At 37.7% G+C, this 20,268-nt stretch overlaps 1 protein-coding gene across 1 annotated transcript in view; it reads right to left on the bottom strand.

Moving 5' to 3' along the window:
• ITGBL1 (integrin subunit beta like 1) overlaps positions 1-20,268 on the bottom strand; it is a 198,826-nt gene that overhangs the window by 105,036 nt on the left and 73,522 nt on the right. The window contains exons 3-4 of the mRNA XM_006086929.3: positions 5,688-5,834; positions 186-308 (exon numbers count right to left, since the gene is read on the bottom strand). Coding sequence (XP_006086991.1) covers positions 186-308; positions 5,688-5,834 — 270 coding nt within the window. The remainder of the gene's footprint in view (positions 1-185; positions 309-5,687; positions 5,835-20,268) is intronic.

Raw genomic sequence — 20,268 nt, forward strand, 5'->3', positions numbered from 1 at the left:
GCATTTAAAAGTACAAGTTACTTTGAATGCCTTAGTATAACTTTCCTTATATAAAATGTTTCCAAATAATGTAAGTTCAGATACAATTCATAAAGCTGGTACGGGAAATTTATAGAGAGATAAAAGCACAATGAAACAAGTGAAAAATCAAGTACTTTATTAATTTCTGCAGTTAATATACATACCTCCACATATTTCTTCTGTTTCATCATCTATGCATTCTCTATCATCACACTCACAAAATTTGCCATAAACGAGTCCATTTCCATCTGAATTGTCACACTTACATCTGCCACAGTGACATGTACCTAAACCATTAAAACCAAGCAAAAATTATTTGTCAAATGCATATAAATTATACTTAATGAATTTTAACCTCTTTCAAAGAGAGAAAATTCAAATCAATTTACTATTGAAATTATGTACTTTTTTGGGTATGATGAGATAGATAACAAGACATTCTTTCTTAAGATTATTGTAGCACAGAAATTATTTTTTCTAGCACAGCCATTATGATTGACCTCTAATAGTTTCATGAATTTAAATTTGACCTCCTCAGTGCAAAGCTGCTTATTCATGTCCTTCCAATCAATGCATGAATGAATACCTTCTGATTTACCTGGGTCTGAAGTGAACTAAAGCAGAAAATTCTAAGCTTTGTGAGGAAAGTAACCTTACTTATCTGCCTCACCAGTATTTACTCAATGCTTGATATAATATTTGAGCATACTATTTATGTAATAGACATTTGTGGAATTCATTATTAAATGCATAAATGAAAAATGTAGATGCCCCTAATAATTTCATATCCACAGTGTCAAACTGATACACATATTATAATGACAAAGGACCAGAATGGGCTTTCTTAGGCAGAGAAACCTAGGAGCTCATCAGAACCACAAGGCAGCTCAGGGTGATAGAGGCACTGGAGTTATCTGGTCTACCACATAGCACATATTCAGCCAAGTTTGAGGATGTCACTTCAACCCCTGAGAGTGATTTCACTGACAGTAAAACAGCATTTAAATGATACTGAGAGATAGAATGTTCATTTAAGGAACTTCCTTTTGAAAACTTATTTTTCAATTTTTAATTGATCATCACAACATTAAAGATAAATTGAGACTTTACCACTCACCAGGCACCACCTTAGACGCTAGAATGTAACAGATCAACTCAATCAAATCCTTCTCTCAGATTTTTTATATGAGCAGAACTCAATGTGACAAAGTAAATGGAGAAGTGCAAAGTGTTGCAAAAGCACATAGCAAGGGGATTTAACTGACACCTGAGAGTCAAAGATAGGGTCCCTGGAGAAGTAGCTCTTACTTAAGCTGAAAACTAAAAACCAAGCCAAAAAAAAAAAAAGATAAGAGAAATGAGAGATAGTGAAGAACAATAATGTGAAAAGTGGCATAAAAAGAATTAGGCAACTAAAGGTGCAATTTATGGAAGTCTTAAAGGTCATGTTAAAAATTTTGAACTGTAATCCAGGAATAATGAGAAGCCATACATATATTTATAATAGAGTCATGTGGTAATTTATGAATTTTTATCAGATTACTCTAGTTGTCATACAAAGAATAAGCTGAAATGAGGGGAAAAGTAGATACGAGGAAAGAATTATTGCATAGAAGGTAGAAGCTGACTGAGGTGATGGCAAGGACTTTAGAAAGAAACAAATACATCTTTTGTAGAAGAACAGACAAAACTTGGTGACTGATTGGGCTTGACTTGGTGAAGAATAGGGAGGAACCAGAGATGATATTGATAAATGATTTGAGCCACTCGATACTGGAGATTCTATATGTGACCTACTTGAAAATCTTGGATTTAGGTAGACGTGTAGTCAAATCCAGGTTTTAATCCCCACTAGCTATATTTTTATTGATTTTTAGAGAGAGAGGAATAGAGAGAGAGAGAGAGAAACATGTATGTGAGAGTGAAACATTAACCCACTGCCTCTTGCACACCCCCTACTGGGGATCAAGCCTACAACCCAGGCATGTGCCCTAACCAAGAATCAATCCCAGCAACCTTTTGGTGCACGGCACAATGCCAAACCAAATAAGTCACACTAGCCAGGCTAGCTACACCTTTTTGAGGTTATTACTTTAATCTTTAATTCAAATTCCTTATCTACAAATGATATCTACCTCATAGAGCTGCTGTGAGGACCAAGTGATAAATATCATCCAATCATCTTTCTAAAAACACTACTGTGCCTATAGTAGTCTTTCAGAAAACTTTGGGTTATTCCTGTCCTCCCATTAAGATACCTGGTATATTTCTCCAGGTACACTTTATATTTATGCACCCCTGTTTTCATACCTTCTGCATGATTCTGTTACTCTAGTCACTTGAAATTTGTTATTAGCTATACTTATTTTTATCTTATAGTCACATATAAATGCGTGATTTTGCAGAATTTGAGCTTGTTCTTTTTCTTCCTTGAGAATTCATGTATGAATTTTACTTTTATTAAACTTCATTTTTTGTATGCTTTTTTCTGAAAATGATTTCAACTTATAAAAGTTCATTTCAAATCTAATGCTATAATTCATGGTCCTGCCTCGTTTCAATTTTTTCTTTAATTATTAACCTTATTTTTCATTGTCACATTTATGCTGTCTTTCAACCATCCACATATGTATTCATTAAATTTTCTTGTTGCCTATTATATTATTGGAAAACTATAGGAGATACGAAGAGGAAAACTATAATGAGATGAATAAAATTATAGGAGATAATAAGATGAATAAAATTAAAACGAAGTAAATCATAGACCAGGCAGAAAGAGCTAGATGATTAATAATTTATACAGAGGTGAGCAAAAGTAGGCTTACAGTTGTAATACAAAAAATAATAAGATAATAAATAGTAATACAAGAATAAACTCTGTGTTTCGCATACAACTGTAAACCTGCTTTAGCTAATCTTTGTGTATGTATATATGTATGTATTTATAATATTTTATATATATAAAACCAGATGATGCAAAGGCATTTGCAATAGATTTGTGACAAATGCTTTATAGAAAGTATAAACTTAAATCCTAGTCTGGCTCTGTGAAGGAGGAAAGGCACAAGAAAAGAGTAAGTTCTAGAGTTGGCACTTGACCATGGATAGAATTTCAACAAGTGGAAATGAAGAAAAGATGTGATATTGAGGAAAGAGCTTGAGCTAAGGATTACAAGTGGGGAATTAAAGAACAGTGAAGCATCTGACCCGAGTTTGGAGAAAAGGGTAGGTTGAAGCCAGATAGTAGAGGATCAAGACTACTAGCGAAAAATTTTAGAATTTATCTGTTGGAATTCCTGGAGGCTTCGTGGTTTTGGAGAGAGAGGTATAACACAGGAGTGTATGCGGTAGTTATTTTCAGGAAAGATGGGAAGAAACGGTCTCTTCTTCTGAATTCTACAACTTCTCACTGACATCTCCCACAGGCAGGCTCACTCCCATTCACACATTGGAACCATTCCTGGCTGATGTAGGAAGTTTACAGCAGCTCAAAGACTTCCTGTCTCCCCTACCAAGTAGAAATCACAATTGAAGCTCCAAGACATGGCATATGGAAGACCAGGCAAAAGTGCCAGACTCCTGTGTTCATGCTATGTCATACTGCTTCCCTCTCTTGGTTGCCAGTTAACTCAGGTTCTAGGACTGGTCTTCTGCTTTATGCCAGATTATTTTAGCACAGACACATCCTTCTGACTAATATAGCTGTCTCTCTCTAGGATAGCTTCCCAGTTTTGAACATTAGCCTACACCCTTGTGCAATGGCATCACACTTTACTTCACCCTGCAGACTGTGCTTGCCTTTCTGGGCCCCTACAGAGTCAGAAGATTCTGGAACTCCATCAGTCCCCAGCTCCATCTCAGCCTGCCCTTCAGTCGTATGCCCCACTCCATTTACCTCTTTTCCCCTTCTGCTCCAAGCTACTTCCAGAAAACCACATTGTAATATGAAGTGGAAAGAAAGATTAATAGAAAGAACTCACACTAATGCAATTTGAGCGGAGTGGTCCTGAACTAGGCTGGTCAAAATAGAACTGACTATAGGCTATAAAGAATAAACATTGTTGGGTCAATTGAAAAAACTGGAATATGAATGGCAGATTGCATAAAAGCTTTGTATTAATGTTAAAAAATATAGGGATACAGATATCTGAGAAATGTGTTTTGTACCTTACTAAATGTTTTTATCTACTAAAAGAATTCTGTAAAATTTCCCCTTGAAGATATCTAAACGTAGTGCATCACATGTTTAGATTTCTTATGTTGAAACATCTTTGGATTCCTAAGCTAAAATCTACCTGTTGAGTATATTATTAAAAAGAAGGAGAAAAAAAAACCACAAAACCCAATACCTTGAATTTAACTTGAAAACAAAATAAATAAATCCAAAAAAATAAAGAACAAAGAAACAAACAAAATTCAAGTATTATTACTTAAGAAAGTTTGGAAAGCATGAAGTTTTCAAAACAAAAGAAGCTGTGTGGGGGTGTGAGGGGTGAGCGTGTGGGTGCACACACATTTGGAGGGGTGGGTGCTATGAACTGGAAGTAGAGAAATCTGATTGAGAGAAAAGAAAAGCCTGAAAGAAGCAAGAATATCAGTAAACACAGAAAGTGGCCTGGCTGCTGAGACCATTAGTCATGGCCCCTGATTGGTCCATACACATCTTGCATTGGACGTGGCTCTGATTCCTAGGAGCAAGAGCAAAACCACCTCACTGCACTTAGGCTGCACAAGAGCAATTTGTTGCAGATCAAAAACTGGAAAGGCCTTATCTCTGATTGCAGGACTCTACCAACAAAGTAAGCTTCCGGAGGGAAGATATTCATGCCTGTAGTCAAATCCTTGCTTATAACAGGAAGAGCAAAGGCTCAGACTGCTGGATCTACATAAGAATTACACAAGAGCTTTAAAAATCAACTATAGTCCAGACCATACCCTGAGACAACTGAATCACAGCCTCTAGTTTAGGACACCAACATTCTCAAGTTCAGGCAGGTTGCGAAAAGCTGACTTTGAGGCTCCATGTGACCAAATGTTAAGAGAATTTAATTATAGTAATACTGGCTGAAAACCATTGGAATTGAAACTGTATGAAACTGTAGTTGTTTTATTTTTTAAATAGGGTTTTGGTAATTAATTTTAACAGCTTTATTTAAATTTCTAAAAATATATTTTAAATGATTTCTGTGAGAGGTAAAAATATTTTGATCAAACAAAAAAGCTTGCTGTCACTGTATTCTTTAATGAGTTTCATATAGTGCATCAGAAACTTCTATTTAATTAAAAAGGTTTGATTTTACTTGATGGCTTACAAATCTGAATCTGTAACAGAAAATAATTAAGTCAGTTTATATAAATAATTTTTCAAAGATTTATTTCAGCATTCAAAATCAGGGCTGACAATGTATATCAAATGTCATCGGGGTGTTGTCTCCAGTGAATTTCCTACTTGAAGGAGGCATTTGGAACAGCTGGAGAATATCAAACTTGCCAGTCTCAGCAAGATGACATTTTTTTCTATTGATTTATCTGATATTCATTTCTAGAAAATATACTCAGAAGCAGTCTCATTCAGAGGTTCAACACTCCGAAGTGCATAAGTACTTCCATTAAAAACCCAAATTTGATTATTTCACTTAAGAATCTTCATAGATTCAAATTCTTACCTGCATTAGAGCAGATGATATCTTGAGAATTCTTGCACATTTGGTTACTTTTTTTCTTTGTCAGATCACAATTAGTTGGGTACTGGCAAGCATCCCCAGACCATCCTTTGTCACATTTGCACTTTCCGCAGTCACACTTACCATGGCCTGAGGATTTAACGACATCCAGTTAGACTCAAATTGTTTTCCAAAAAACAAAAAACACACATTATTATAACTAAAAGACTTAAGGGTAATGTTGGTTCAAGATTGAGCAATAATAAATTCAAACATATATATTACATTGACTAAAGGGTAATGATATTATTATATACAGTATAATGGAGTATGTAAAATTTATTAAAATAAGCAACTTTGAGAAATCATGCTAAAACATTAATTTATAGAGACATTAGGATAGATAATAAACCTGAAGTGTAATAAACATAAAAAAATTTAGCATAGAAAAAAACTCAGTACCTCCACATTGCATAGACAAAAGCCTAGTAAAAATTATTTTCATATAAGTACACTTTATAGCACATAAAACTACAAATTCTGAGTAAGGAATCTTACATGAATCTCCACTCAACCAAACTTTGGCCTTTTACTTATTTGAATCTAACATGTAATAAAATTGTATAGATATATAAATATCACCTTGGGTAAGATTGACAGGAAAGTTAAGTATATAGCTTGTTTCTCAATGAGGAAATTTGGTTCAAGAATCAAAAGAATAAGACCCACATTCATCTATTGCCACACAAGTTTCTCAACCTTTCATGCTCTCAAATCTACATTTTGCTGTTTTTATTGCTGGGATCATTAACTTTATTAAATCTGCTTAATGAAGCCTACTAATGTTTTCATTGGCTACATATTAATTAGACTGAAGTGCAAAATATGTATAACCCTTGGCCCTTGGCCCCAAAGAATTTACAAATTCAAAGTTGAGACTGACATATGAAGAGAATTGATGTCAAACTTTCTGTTAAGTTTGAGCAATACAGTTTATGACCTATAGAAATAAAAAGGAAGAGACTTTCTGGACTTCCTTGACCTTTAAATAGGCCTTGAAAGGTGAGGAGAGTTTGAATGGGTTGCAGGGATAGTATTCTTCTTTATTTTATTTTATTGATTAAGGTATTACATATGTGTCCTTATCCCCCCATTGCACCCCCCCCTCACCTCCCACTCATGCCCTCACCCTTCTGGTGTCTGTGTCCATTGGTTAGGCTTATATGAACATATACAAGTCCTTTGGTTGATCTCTCCCCCTTACCCCCACCCTCCCCTCCCTTCCCTCTGAGGTTTGACTGTCTGATTGATGCTTCTCTATTTCTGGATCTGTTTTTGTTCATTTGTTTATGTTGTTCATTATATTCCACAAGTGAGTGATATCATGTGATATTTATCATTCTCTGACTGGCTTATATTATAATATTACTAGAGGTGCACAAAAATTTGTGCACTCGGGAGGGGAGGGGGGTCCCCCAGCCCGGCCTGTGCCCTCACGCAGTCTGGGGACCCCTCGGGAGATAACGACCTGCTGGCTTAGGCCTGCTCGGCTCCCACCACTGCCGCTGCACTCGCCAGCCATGAGCCCGGCTTCTGGCTGAGCAGTGCTCCCCCTGTGGGAGCACGCTGACCACCAGGGGGCAGCTCCTGTGTTGAGCGTCTACTCCCTGGTGGTCAATGTGCGTCATAGCGACAGGTCGTTATGCCGTTCAGTCAATTTGCATATTAGGGTTTTATATAAGATGTCTTAATGCCTGATATTCATAGACCACAACGGAATGGAATCATTGATCTGGTGCCAACAGTTATTCAATGTGGCAGCCAAAATCCACATGATGAGGTCCAGATGGTCAGTCAGAATGAATGGCTCAGAGGTCCCATTTGGGCAAGTTCAGCAGAGCCTGCATCTGTGATTGGCTGTGACTTTAAAAGTCCTCTGTGTGTGACCCAGTCCATGTAAACGTTTCTATTCCTGTTGCATTTTTCAAATATTGCATGCACCATAATTGTAATTCACTTCATCCAGTGCACATTACTCTTTCAAATTGATTGTATCATTTTGCATTCCTGTCTGGCCCTACATGATAATGTTAATCTCCACCAACTTGGTATCATTCACAAACATAAGTGATCTCTCCTGCCAACCATTCAGTCTATTTATAATATATTAAGCCACATTCTTGAAGGAGCTAAGCCTTTTTGATAAATCAAGTGTGTTGGTAACTGTAAGGACTCTTAATATTAGTGTATTAGGTTGAACCACATAATATTTTAACTTTTCTGAGTATCAGCTATTTCTTATCTTCATCTCCATATAAAGTCTTCATATCAACAATGTTAATAGAAATGATTTAGAAGAACAAGGAACATGACAGTAATGATTTGCTAAATCTGGAATAAAAGAATACTCAATGCTTATTTATATCGGATGGGACAGCTCATTTGGAGATAAATATATAATTTTTTTTAGAAAGAAAATTATCTTCAGATGATTTTTGCTCTTTATTCACAGTTAGGAAGAGCTTTGGAAAACCTTGGGGAATAAGGTTATGATATTATTGTGGTAATCTCCATTAAAGTATCAATAACATGATTTTCAAAAATATCACATTTTTCAAAAAATTATCCATTGTGTATTAGCTTCCTGGGGCTTCCATACAAAGTACCACAAGCTGAATGGAGTAAAACAACTCCCTCATATTCCAGAACCCAGAAACCCGAAAACAAGGTGTTGGCAAATGGGTTCCTTGTGGATGATCTTAGGAAGAAACTCTTCCACACCTTTCTCTACATACTGGTCTTTTCCTACAAATTTGGTGCTCAGTGGCTTCTGACAGCTTAACTCTGCTTCTCTCTTCACATGCCTTTTTCCTCTGTGTCTGTGTCTTCGCGTTTTTCTACTTATAGGTGCAGTCATTGGATTTAGAGCCCATGTATGACCTCATCTTAACTCAATCACATTTGCAAGAACCTTATTTTCAAATGTCAGTCACAGGCTCCAGGTGCTAGGACTTTACATATCTTCTAAGGCAGCGGTTCTCAACCTGTGGGTCGCGACCCCTTTGGGGGTCACCTAAGACCATCCTGTGCATCAGATATTTACATTACGATTCATAACAGTAGCAACATTACAGTTATGAAGTAGCAACGAAAATAATTTTATGGTTGGGTCACAACATAAGGAACTGTATTTAAAGGGACAGAAGGTTGAGAACCACTGTTCTAGGGGAATACAGTGCAAACTACAACTGTTGCAAACAATATATCCTAATTATTTTCTTTCCTAACTGTAATTCATGTAAAAGATGGGGCAATTTTTTCTCCTATGTATGAAAACAAACTGGCTAGGTCTGGCAGCAACTCCATCCTCCCCATTTCTGTCCTACATTGGGGGGGGCGGGGGAGGCTGAAAATTTGTATAGACACCCATTGTTAAATTCATATTTGGTTCCATTGCTTTACCGGTCCCTCCCCTCCCTTGTTCCTCTCACAACACTTGCTCCTTAACCACCAGCCAGCCTAAAGACAAGTGAACTGCCATAGACCAGGGGAAAGACACAACCGCCTCTCAAAGAAAGTTGGGGACCTTTGGGGTGAAGAGTCCCAGGTCCCAGACACCTCAGTCTAGGAGACCAAAGGTGGCAGGTGCCAGGGTTCCAAGTGGCCATATCCTTTGGCTTCTCAGACCTACTATACCATTCTGGCCTTGGGAATGAAGGGCCAAGAAGAGGTAGAGCAGAACCCCTAAATCATGAGCCCCAGAACAGGGCTCCATTGCACAGGTCAAAGGATGGCCCCTGCCCTGTTGGTTGAATGTTCTCCGATGCACCCAAAGGTCATGGTTCAATTTCCTTTCTGGGCATGTGCCTGATACCCAGTAGGGGGTGTGTAGGAAGCAGCATATCTATGCCTCTCTCTCACATCCAGGTTTCTCTCTCTCTCCTTCTTTCCCTTCTTCTCTCTCTAAAATCAATAAAAACATCCTATATAATAAAAGGATAATATGCAAATTGTCCCTAAGGGCAGAATGACCAGGAACGACCAGTCGCTATGATGCACACTGACCACCAGGGGGCAGATGCTCAACACAGGAGCTGCCCCCTGGTGGTTAGTGCCCTCCTACAGGGGGAGCTCCACTCAGCCACAAGCTGGGCTGACGGCTGTGAGTACAGTGGCAGTGGAAAGGATGTCTGACTGATGGTGGGCCTAAGCTGTCAGTCGGACATCCCTCGAGGGCTCCCAGGCTGCCAGGGGATGTTTTTAAAAATATCACATTTTTCCAAAAAACTATCCATTGTGTTTTAGCTTTCTGGGGCTTCCAAACAAAGTACCACAAGCTGAATTGGGTGCAGGCTGGGGTGAGGGACACCCCCAGTGCATGAATTTTCATGCCCCAGGCCTCTAGTATATATATAAAAGGATGGCCCCTGCCTCGGGCTACATGAAATCCTAGCCAGCACAGCATTCACCATTCTTGGCTGTCTAGAGCAGCAATTTTCAACGTTTTTCATCCCATGGCACACATAAACCAATTACTAAAATTATTTGGCACATTGAAAATATAGTTTTTGCTTATCAGATAAAAAAGGGGGTATAATTTTGATTCATTCACACTGGAAGGCTATTGTTGTGTTCACTGTTGTCATTTTTAAATTTTATTTCACAATCCAAAGGAAAAGAGGTCAGTGTTCCTGACTCAATAGTCAAGTATTGCATGTTTTAAACATTTCTGTGGCACACCGGTTGAAAATCACTGGTCAAGACCATTCCAGTTCTGGTTCTTCTCCAGATAAGTCAATTTCCACAACTACAAAATCTGGTCTTAAAATAAACAGTCCAACATGCTTGACAATAAATCTGTTGCCCTTCAAATAAATTCCCTAAGGAATCAAAAGAAAACAAGCACACAAAACAAGAATGTCAGAGAAATGCCAAAACAACTCCCAGCCAAAATAATGAAGATGGAAACGTAAAAAGCTTTGTTTCCAGGGCTTTCAGTGGTTTAGGGAAGACAAACCACAGTGGAGAGTAAAATCCAATAGTTTAGTCTCATTTTCATAAGAAGGCAGAGGTGTGGTTGGCTTTCTCCAGTGCTTCCCAGTAAGCTGGGGCCTTGATCTCCACTGATAAAGGCATTCCAACAAACACAGTATAAAAATTTGTAATTTTAAATTAAACAATGCAACAGCAGCAGCATCACCATTGCATCATAATCCTTTTCACCTGGGTAATGCAAAGGCAGTGGTGATGAACTCATTAAAATCCATTAGTGCACAATAGAGGGGAGTTGACACTATTTATTTTTAAATGAAAACAAGCTGTTTCAACATGGAAATAAAGACCTTACCAGTGTTGAAAGAACTTTTTAAAAACCAATTAGCCATTACTAAATACAAATGAACAATAATTATACTTTTCTTTGGCAAATATATGGGAGAAAAAAAATAGAAGGAGACAGCCCTTATCTCTTTTTTTCAAGTTTACTGATATTTTGGATGGAAATAAACTGCCAAAATGAATATGTTTATTGGATTAGCTATATGTCCTTGGCTTCAGTTCTCTTGAAGTCTTAAAAGGTAAAAAGTAGATAGATAGGTATTTAGGTAAATTAGATAGATAGATAGATAGATAGATAGATAGATAGATAGATAGATAATAGATAGGTAGATTAGGTATAGAAATAGGGTGAATGGATAAAGAAGATAATATTTGTTATTCAGCCACTAGAAAGAAGGAAATCCTGCTACTTGGGACAACCTGGATAGATCTTGAGGACATCCTGCTAAATGAGGTAAGTCAGAGAAAGACACGTACTGTGTAGTCTCACTTATGTGTAGAATCTAAAAAATAGACAAATAAACAACAACCAAAAGTAAACTCATAGAAAAAACTCAGATTTGTTATCAGAGGCAAAAAGTGAGGAGTGGGTGAAATGGGTGAAGGTGGTCAGAGGTACCAACTGCCAGTTATAAGTAAGTGCTGAGAATGTGATGAACAACATGATCTGTAGCTAACACTGCTACCTGGTATATTTGAATGTTTGTAAGAGAGTAAATTCTAAGAGTTCTCATCACAAGGAAAACAACTTTTTCTTTTTTTCTTTGTATCTATATGAAATAATGGATATTAACTAAACTTATTGTGGAAATTATTACATAATATAGGTATGTCAGGTCATTATCCTGTATATTTTAAACGTACACAGTGCTGTATGTCAATCATATCTCAATAAAACAGCAAAAGTCCTGATTATTAATTATTATTCATTACCACTGACAACAATTTTATATGGAAGAGGGTGGATGTTTCAAAAATGATTCTGGGTGTCAAATTAGCAAGGTATACCACTGATGGAGCCTCATGATACCCCTGAAATTTGAGCACCCAGTTGGCCCTGCAAATCTATTTGCTTTGGTCAAATATGTATATTCCCAAGACCTGCATTGTGTCCTATTTCCCAGTAGATTCAAACATGCTCATTTAATAACAGACACACTCAATTTTTCTCCTATCCTTTCTGAGCTACTATAGATTCCCCAGCCTTTTATAGGTACAAAGACAAACAAACAAACAAACAAACAAACAAAAAACTAACTATGCCACATCTAGAATTCTAAGAAAAGATTGTGAAAGGATCCCTTAAGTAATATTACAATTATTATGGTTTGCTATAAAAACTTGACCATTTTCAAGATGGGGTATCAGTCCCGTTTGCTTCTCAGGCTAACAAAAAAGGACTTAAATATATCTGCTTCTCAATCCTGAGAACGTTACAATATGAACAATAGAAGAATTCTGTGTAGTGGTAACATTTGCCCTAAGAAATTAAAAGGTCTGTTCTCTCCTCCTGTCTGGACACTAATCAGTCATGTGACCTTGGTCAGGAAAATTGAAAAGAAAAACAGGAAGCCAGTAATAACAGGCTCTCAGGTACTGATGGTAGTTTATACAAGCTAATCTATTTAATTTCCATAAGGAGCCAGTGAGATAGATTTTATTTCCAAGTTTTACAAATAAGAGGACTAAAGTATAATTTACTTGTTCAAAGTAACATGGTTTGTAAACTGAACAGCTATGTTTTCACCATTACACCCAGCATTATCTGTTTAGTTGCACTACAATAGACTTGAGAGGACGCTTTTGCCAGTAAAAGGTATGGACTGGTGGCTATGGACTGGTGGCTTGACAACACTGCTTTAGCTTTGAAGGTTTCCTTTCAGGACTCACAAGGGTAGAATTGGTGAAAGAACTCTAACAGTGAAATTATCCCACTTTACTATTTAAAATGAAAGAATGTCATAGCCGTCAGATAAAAGAGTTCAGGAATCCAAACCTCAATGTGCTCATCTGCAAAAGTAAGAGTTGGACTAACTAATTCCAAGATGCCTTTCATCTCGAAAATTCCATAAGATAGCTTCAATTCGTTTCTTTGTCTCATAACAAAGCAAAATGGTTTCTTCAAATAGGCATTCAACATATTAATACAAGGTAATGGCAGTGGACATCAATTGTTGCCAGATATTGTTTGCTACTGAAAACAATCATGAGCAGTTAAAATCTTGTTTGTTTTTAAAAGCACCCATTACAATATTGTAGATTATAGTGATATGTTTATTTTTAAAGTGGGTTTGGCATGAATCAGTACTGCTAAAATTAATGGATTTAAAATTAAAATTCTGGTAACCTTAGAATGGGGAATAAAATATAAATTATAGCAAACAATACATAATATTTTGGATGACTCTTAGGTAGCACGTTTTATAAAGTTAACCATATAATTATATATCAAATTCTGGCAAGAATTACACACACACACACACACACACACACACACACACACAAGCTTGTGGATTCAGAAAACCTAGTTGTTAGTATAGATTCTTCCACAGCTGGTTTTGTCACCTTCAACAGGCTAGTTAACCTTTAACTTTTCTGGCCTCATTTTTTTTGGGGGGGTGGGGGGGGTCTGGTAAATTAAAAATGTACGTCTCTCAGTATTTCTCGAGGGATGCAGGATATGTTTCTTTAAGGAGGCATTATTAGACCTGTCTCCCAGACCCTGTTTTATCCACATTTCCCAGGAAGCTGGTACTCCCTTCCCTATCTGAAAATCCATGATACTAAGAGCCTAAGCTGCATTTCTCAGGTTCCTGAGGATGGTAAGAGAGAGAGGAAAGACCACTTGACTAAATGACAGAAGTGCTCAATTTTCTTTCCCTCTTTCTAGCTTCCAGTTGTAAGATTTTATTCATCAGAAAGCTTTCAGAGATTCCTTCACTTTTTTCTACAATAAAAAAATACAGCCCTAGCTGGTTTTGCTCAGTGGTTAGAGCGTCAGCTTGAGGACTGAAGGGTCCCTGGTTCCATTCAGGTCAAGGGCACAAACCCGGGTTGCAGGCTCAATCCTCATTAGGGGGCATGCAGGAGGCAGCTGATCAATAATTCTCTCTCTGGCCGGAACCGGTTTGGCTCAGTGGATAGAGCGTCGGCCTGCGGACTGAAAGGTCCCAGGTTCGATTCCGGTCAAGGGCATGTACCTGGGTTGCGGGCACATCTCCAGTAGGAGGTGTGCAGGAGGCAGCTGATCGATGTTTCTCTCTCCCTTCCTCTCTGTAAAAAATCAATAAAATATATTAAAAAATATATTTTAATATATTAAAATATATTAATATATTAATATATTAAAATATATTAAAAAAATAATTCTCTCTCTGTATCGATCAATGTTTCTATCTCTCTCTCCCTCTCCCTTCCTTTCTGAAATCAATAAAAATATATTTTAAAAAATACACATAAAGAGCCCTCATTTCCTTTCGTTTCTGCCTTGGCCTTTTGTCTTCTGTTGGGTTATTGATTCAGAAGTGTCAGTATCAAATACATCAACTGATAGAAGCCATTCAAGCCTTTGAAACTTAACATTCATCAATGATATTTCTTAGTCAGTGGAAATGAATTTACTCAAACTGGAATATAAGAATCTCAGAATATGGTAACCAGAGCAGGGGACCTTGGACTAGTGAAATCTCCTCAGTTGTACTGGGGAAAGAGAAGGAATATTACTTGGCCGTAAGAAGAATGAAATCTTACCATTTGTGACAGCGTGAATGGACCTAGAAGATATTATACTAAATGAAATAAGTCAGACAGAGAAAGACAAATACCATATGATATAACTTATATGTAGAATTAAAAGAACAAAATAAAGGAACACACATTGCTCCAATCTCTGCCTCTGTTGTTACCTGGACTTCTCCCCCAGGTGTCTATTTGTGTCTCTTCTCCTCTACTTATAAGAACAACTGTCCTATTGAACTAGGGACCACCCCACTTCAGTGTAATCTCATCCTAACTCATGACATCTGCAATGACCCTATTTCCAAACAAGGTCACATTCTGAAATCCTAGGGGTTAGGATTTTTTCAACATTATCTTTTTGGAGGACACAATTCAATCCATAACACCTCTTATTATCTCTGCTTCATCTGTAAATTGTGGATAAAATAATAATACCTATCTCACAGGATTGTTATGGGAATAGAATGAGTTCATTCCCACAAATCAATTAAAACACTGCCCATCAATAAAATGTTAGCTATTACAATCTATACTGAAGATATTGGGAGAGCAGGTCACCCTAACACAACTGTCATGATTATTGCAATTCTAAACTTAAGTGTAGAGTAAAAAGTGGATGTTAAGTACAAATTCTGACTCATGTTTCTCCCTCTCCCATACTGCAGAGAAAAATCCCTCTTGCAGTACTAATAAATAGTACATCTGGGTTACAGGGAAAAGAACTTTCCCTGGATGAGTCCACATTTCACAAAACTAATAAGTACACTGACCAACAAGCTAAGTGAATGACTAATTGTGGCTGAATAATAATTTAAACATTTCAAAGTGCTAGTGTGCTCTCAAATACATATATATATATATATATATATATATATATATATATATATATACATATATATATATTTAAATACATACCTATTTATATGCGTGTGCATCTATGTATTTCTTCCCCACATTCATACTGCACACTTTGGCATTAGATGCCTTTGGGAAAGCACCAAAAATACAAAAAGCAGCAAAAATGTTTATCTTTTCTATTCAGCTTCAGAGCAAAGCTCCTGACAAATTGGTAATTTCCAAAATGTGACAGCCATCATTCAAGGCGTGTATAAGATGATATTTGTGATTCAAGAAGAAAATATCTAGAATTAATATTTATGCTTATTTTCATTGTCTTTAAAATAATTTTATAGATTTTATGTGTGCAATTTATTGATATAAAACATGTCTACATAATTTATAAATTAGTATACCTATATATGGGTAAATTCATTTTTTAAATGTATGATCAGGGTTTTGAGACAACTGATTTAAGCAATAAGTTTGTAAAGTTATAACAAAGATTCTATTTCTTAAGCTAGGTGGTAGAGAATAATATCATTTTTGTTACCTGCCGGAGTCCATTCATTGTCTTCACTAGCTGAGTTTAAACAGAGACCCCCAAAAGCTAGTAACCTTTGAAGTCCTAGCAAAGGTCAGAACTGCACCACCCAGTTAATCTAGGAACCACCCAGTTAATTTAGGTAATAATAGCTGAAGCATCCCCACCTTAGTTCCCTTAATTCCCATTTATTATTATGTAAATCCTTGCTGATGGGCTAGTCTGCCTGTTAATGGGGTCACCTGCCTAAGGGATATGCTATGAGTGCATCCCAGGTCAATAAAAGCTTGGTGAGACCTAAGCACAGAGGAGGAAGTCCTTCGGGACTTGCCCGCCTGGTCCCCCAATATTGCAAAATTATCTCGTGTCTTTTTCTTTCATTTGTTGTGCGGCTCCACTTTCAGATACCGAACCCTACTCCACGCAGAACGTGGAGGGAGTGTTATTTGACAGTTACCTTTACACTTCTTGATAGTATTTCACTCAAAAAAATTAAAAAGAAAAAAAACCCTACATCTGTCAGAATTAAGCTATATGTATAAAAGCCAAAGTGACCGAACAACCAGTCAACCTGTCGCTATGATGCACACTGACCACCAGGGGGCAGAGGCTCAAAGCAGGAGCTGCCCCCTGGTGGTCAATTGCTCCTACAGCTAACCTCCCACAGATGGCCAACCTCCAATGGCCCCTCTGCGAGCCAGCCAGCCAACCTCCCACCGCCCCTCACCCTCCATCGGGCCAACATTCTAGGCCCCTCCCTCTAACCTCCCATGGCCCCTCCCCCCGGATGGCAAGCCCCGATTGGCCCCATCAGGACTGGGCAAGACGCCCTGATTGGCACCAATCACAGGCCAGGCCGAGGGACCCCACCCGTGCACAAATTCGTGCACTGGGCCTCTAGTACTCATATAAGTAATGATGTCAAAGAGTTACATTTTGGAACTTCAGTGGCATTCAGGAGATGTCACAATCCTGAATCAAATCCAAAAGACACTGCATGGGGCAGACTGAGGAATATAAACCTTCACAGCCTGAGGGTCTATGAAGAGCTTGATAGAATGTACTTGATTGTCTGAATGGGAAGACACTATTATTCAGAAAAATACATGCTGTATGCAAGGTGCTAGCAAGAGCAATGAACTGTGTGGGCCTCCAGGAAAGGGGTCTGTCCACTGCCCTCTGCAGGAGGGGTAAAGTATGGGACACAGAGAGACAGGTTGGAGATCCAACTGCACATCTCTGGAGAGCTTTGCCAATTTTGTCTGGACCAGCTTGGAACAGTTTCAATAGAAACAGAAAAGGTTTCAAAGGCAGCAAGTATCTGACACAGGCCTTGAAGTGTCCTACAGGCCCAGCAGGGCACAGCAGGTCAATCACAAATTTTTGGAGAGGGAAGGTCATTAGCTAAAGAGGACTGTGGTTAAAATGAGTTCCATTACTAAATTCCAATGGGTTTATAAAGGCGCTCCAGTCAAAGATTCCAAAATAAGCCTGAGACTTTTTATAAAATGTACTTTTTATAAAATGTACTTTTAAGAAAGAACTCTTTTATTGCTCCTTAATTAAGTCTGTGCAATGGCTAAACTGAACATCATCTATGATCATCTCATGATTTTCAAATATTATGATCAAGCAATTCTTTGGAATGTTATTTTCTCCTATTCCAACTAAAAAGGAGCAGATGGCAGTGATTTATTTCTTATTTCCTTCTCACTTAGTTCAAAAATTAACAAACATTTGTATGTTCAGTTAACTTTATTGTAAATCTTCTAATTGCAATGACTTTTCTATTAACTCAGTAACTCCCTAGGGTTCTCTGCTCTCAGCTGTTCTAAAGTGGGTAGTTAATAAAAGTTGTTGACAATTTGGTTGACTTGATTGGAAAGAATGTAATAATTCTCTTGCAAGCAGGTAAAAGCACTTTAAGTCATGACATTTTCTACAATACAAAGATCAGTCACCTGAAGTAGCACTCTTACTGAAATCACATATATTGTAGAGGAGAGCAAACCACACTGAGGTGTGCATTTAGGTGATAAAAATAGAAAGAAAAAGTTTCGATAACAGCCAGTGCACTCAGTTGTCGTGAAACCATTTAAACCAAGGCATTTGGAGATGGAGAAAAGGGCATAACAGTAGTGGTCATTGCTCCAAAGAGAAGGAACAGCTTCATGCGAAAATAAGACCAGTTCAAAACTTACCAATCCCTGTCCAGGACAGTCTCCCCGTTCTTGACTGATGAGCTGTGCCATTCCCCAACTGGAAGTCTACAGTTATTATAACTCATGATAGATAAGCTTCACCTATCATTAAATTTTATAGGCAACCCATTTTTATAGAATTGTAGATAATGTATCTTGTCTTTCTTTTTCCATTGGCATAAAGATATTTACTTTGGAAAATAGCATTACCCACCTACACTATAATGCATAAAACATAATTAAACTTCTGAGTTACAAATCACTTCAATTTATATTATCTTATTTGGTTATGGTTATCCAAATGATGCAAAAAAATAGAAAACAAGTATTAACATTCTCATAGAAGATGAAATTCTTGGTAATACCTTTAAATGATTCCTCCAAATTTTTAGCCAAGCTCCCAAGTCATCCACTCAGCTTGGGTACCCTCAAACTCAGGAGCAATGAAATTCCCAACTTCCTGTCCTTTCATCCTCTTACCTTACCCTCCCACATGTTGCCTCCTTCTCTCCAGCTCCAGGGGCTACCTCAAGGTCCATTCCTTTCAAGGAGCCTTGACTTCCTTGTCTTCTGGTTCTTTGGGGGCCTTACTTCCTCTCTCTCCTCTATTACAACCTAAGCCTCATTATTAGCACCTTCCCCTTATACCATGAAATTGAATAAGGACCTCCTGATCTTTACAAAATAAAATCAATACTTCCTCTAGTAAACACATGGCCCTACTTTTAGTCTCTATTCCAACTCAATTCTCCCTTTTTTACTCAAATCTCCAAAAAGGAAGTTTTCACTCTCAGTCTCACCTTTTCTCTACAATTGGATTTCATTTCCACCATTCTATCAATGTTTCTAACTAAGATAACTAGCATGCTTTTTATTCCTTAATTCAATTAACATTTAAGTCCTAGCCATATTGTTTGCTTCTCTGTCCTTTGACATCTCCTTTTCCCCCCACCCACCCCTTTTCTTACTCTTCTCTGGCTCCTTGGCTTCTCCCATCATGTCTAAATGCATAGCATCAATCAAATCCATATTCCCCAATGCATCTTAGAAAAGATAAGGCAACTAACAAAAGGAAGATAAACAATCCAATCAAAAAATGGGCAAAGGACCTAAATAGACACCTTTCAAAAGAGGACATTCAGAAAGCCAAGAGACATATGAAAACATGCTCCAAGTCACTAATCATCCGAGAGATGCAAATCAAAACAACAATGAGGTACCATCTCACACCTGTCAGAATGGCTATCATCAACAAATCAACAAACGACAAGTGCTGGAGAGGATGTGGAGAAAAAGGAACACTCGTGCACTGCTGGTGGGAATGCAGACTGGTGCAGCCACTATGGAAGACAGTATGGAGTTTCCTCAAAAAGTTAAAAATGGAACTCCCGTTTGACCCTGTGATCCCACTTCTAGGAATATATCCCAAGAAACCAGAAACACCAATCAGAAAGGATATATGCACCCTATGTTCATAGCAGCACAATTCACCATAGCTAAGATCTGGAAACAGCCTAAGTGCCCATCAGCAGATTAATTGATTAGAAAACTGTGGTACATCTACACGATGGAATACTATGCTGCTGTAAAAAAGAAGGAATTCTTACCATTTGCAACAGCATGGATGGAACTGGAGAGCATTATGCTAAGTGAAATAAGCTAGTCAATGAAAGAAAAATACCACATGTTCTCACTCGTTTATGGATAATTAAGACCATTATAAACTGATGAGCAAAAATAGATACAGAGGCAGAGCAACATCGAACAGACTGTCAAACTACAACGGGAAGGCTGGGGAGGGTTGGGGGGGGGGCGGGAAGAGATCAACCAAAGGACTTGTATGCATGCATATGAGCATAACCAATGGACACAAGACACTGGGGGGGTATGGGAGGCTAGGGGAGGGTCAAGGGGAGGGAAAATAAAG

Source organism: Myotis lucifugus, unplaced genomic scaffold (assembly GCF_000147115.1).
Source record: "Myotis lucifugus unplaced genomic scaffold, Myoluc2.0 scaffold_33, whole genome shotgun sequence".
In the NCBI taxonomy this organism is placed as follows: Eukaryota; Metazoa; Chordata; class Mammalia; order Chiroptera; family Vespertilionidae; genus Myotis; species Myotis lucifugus.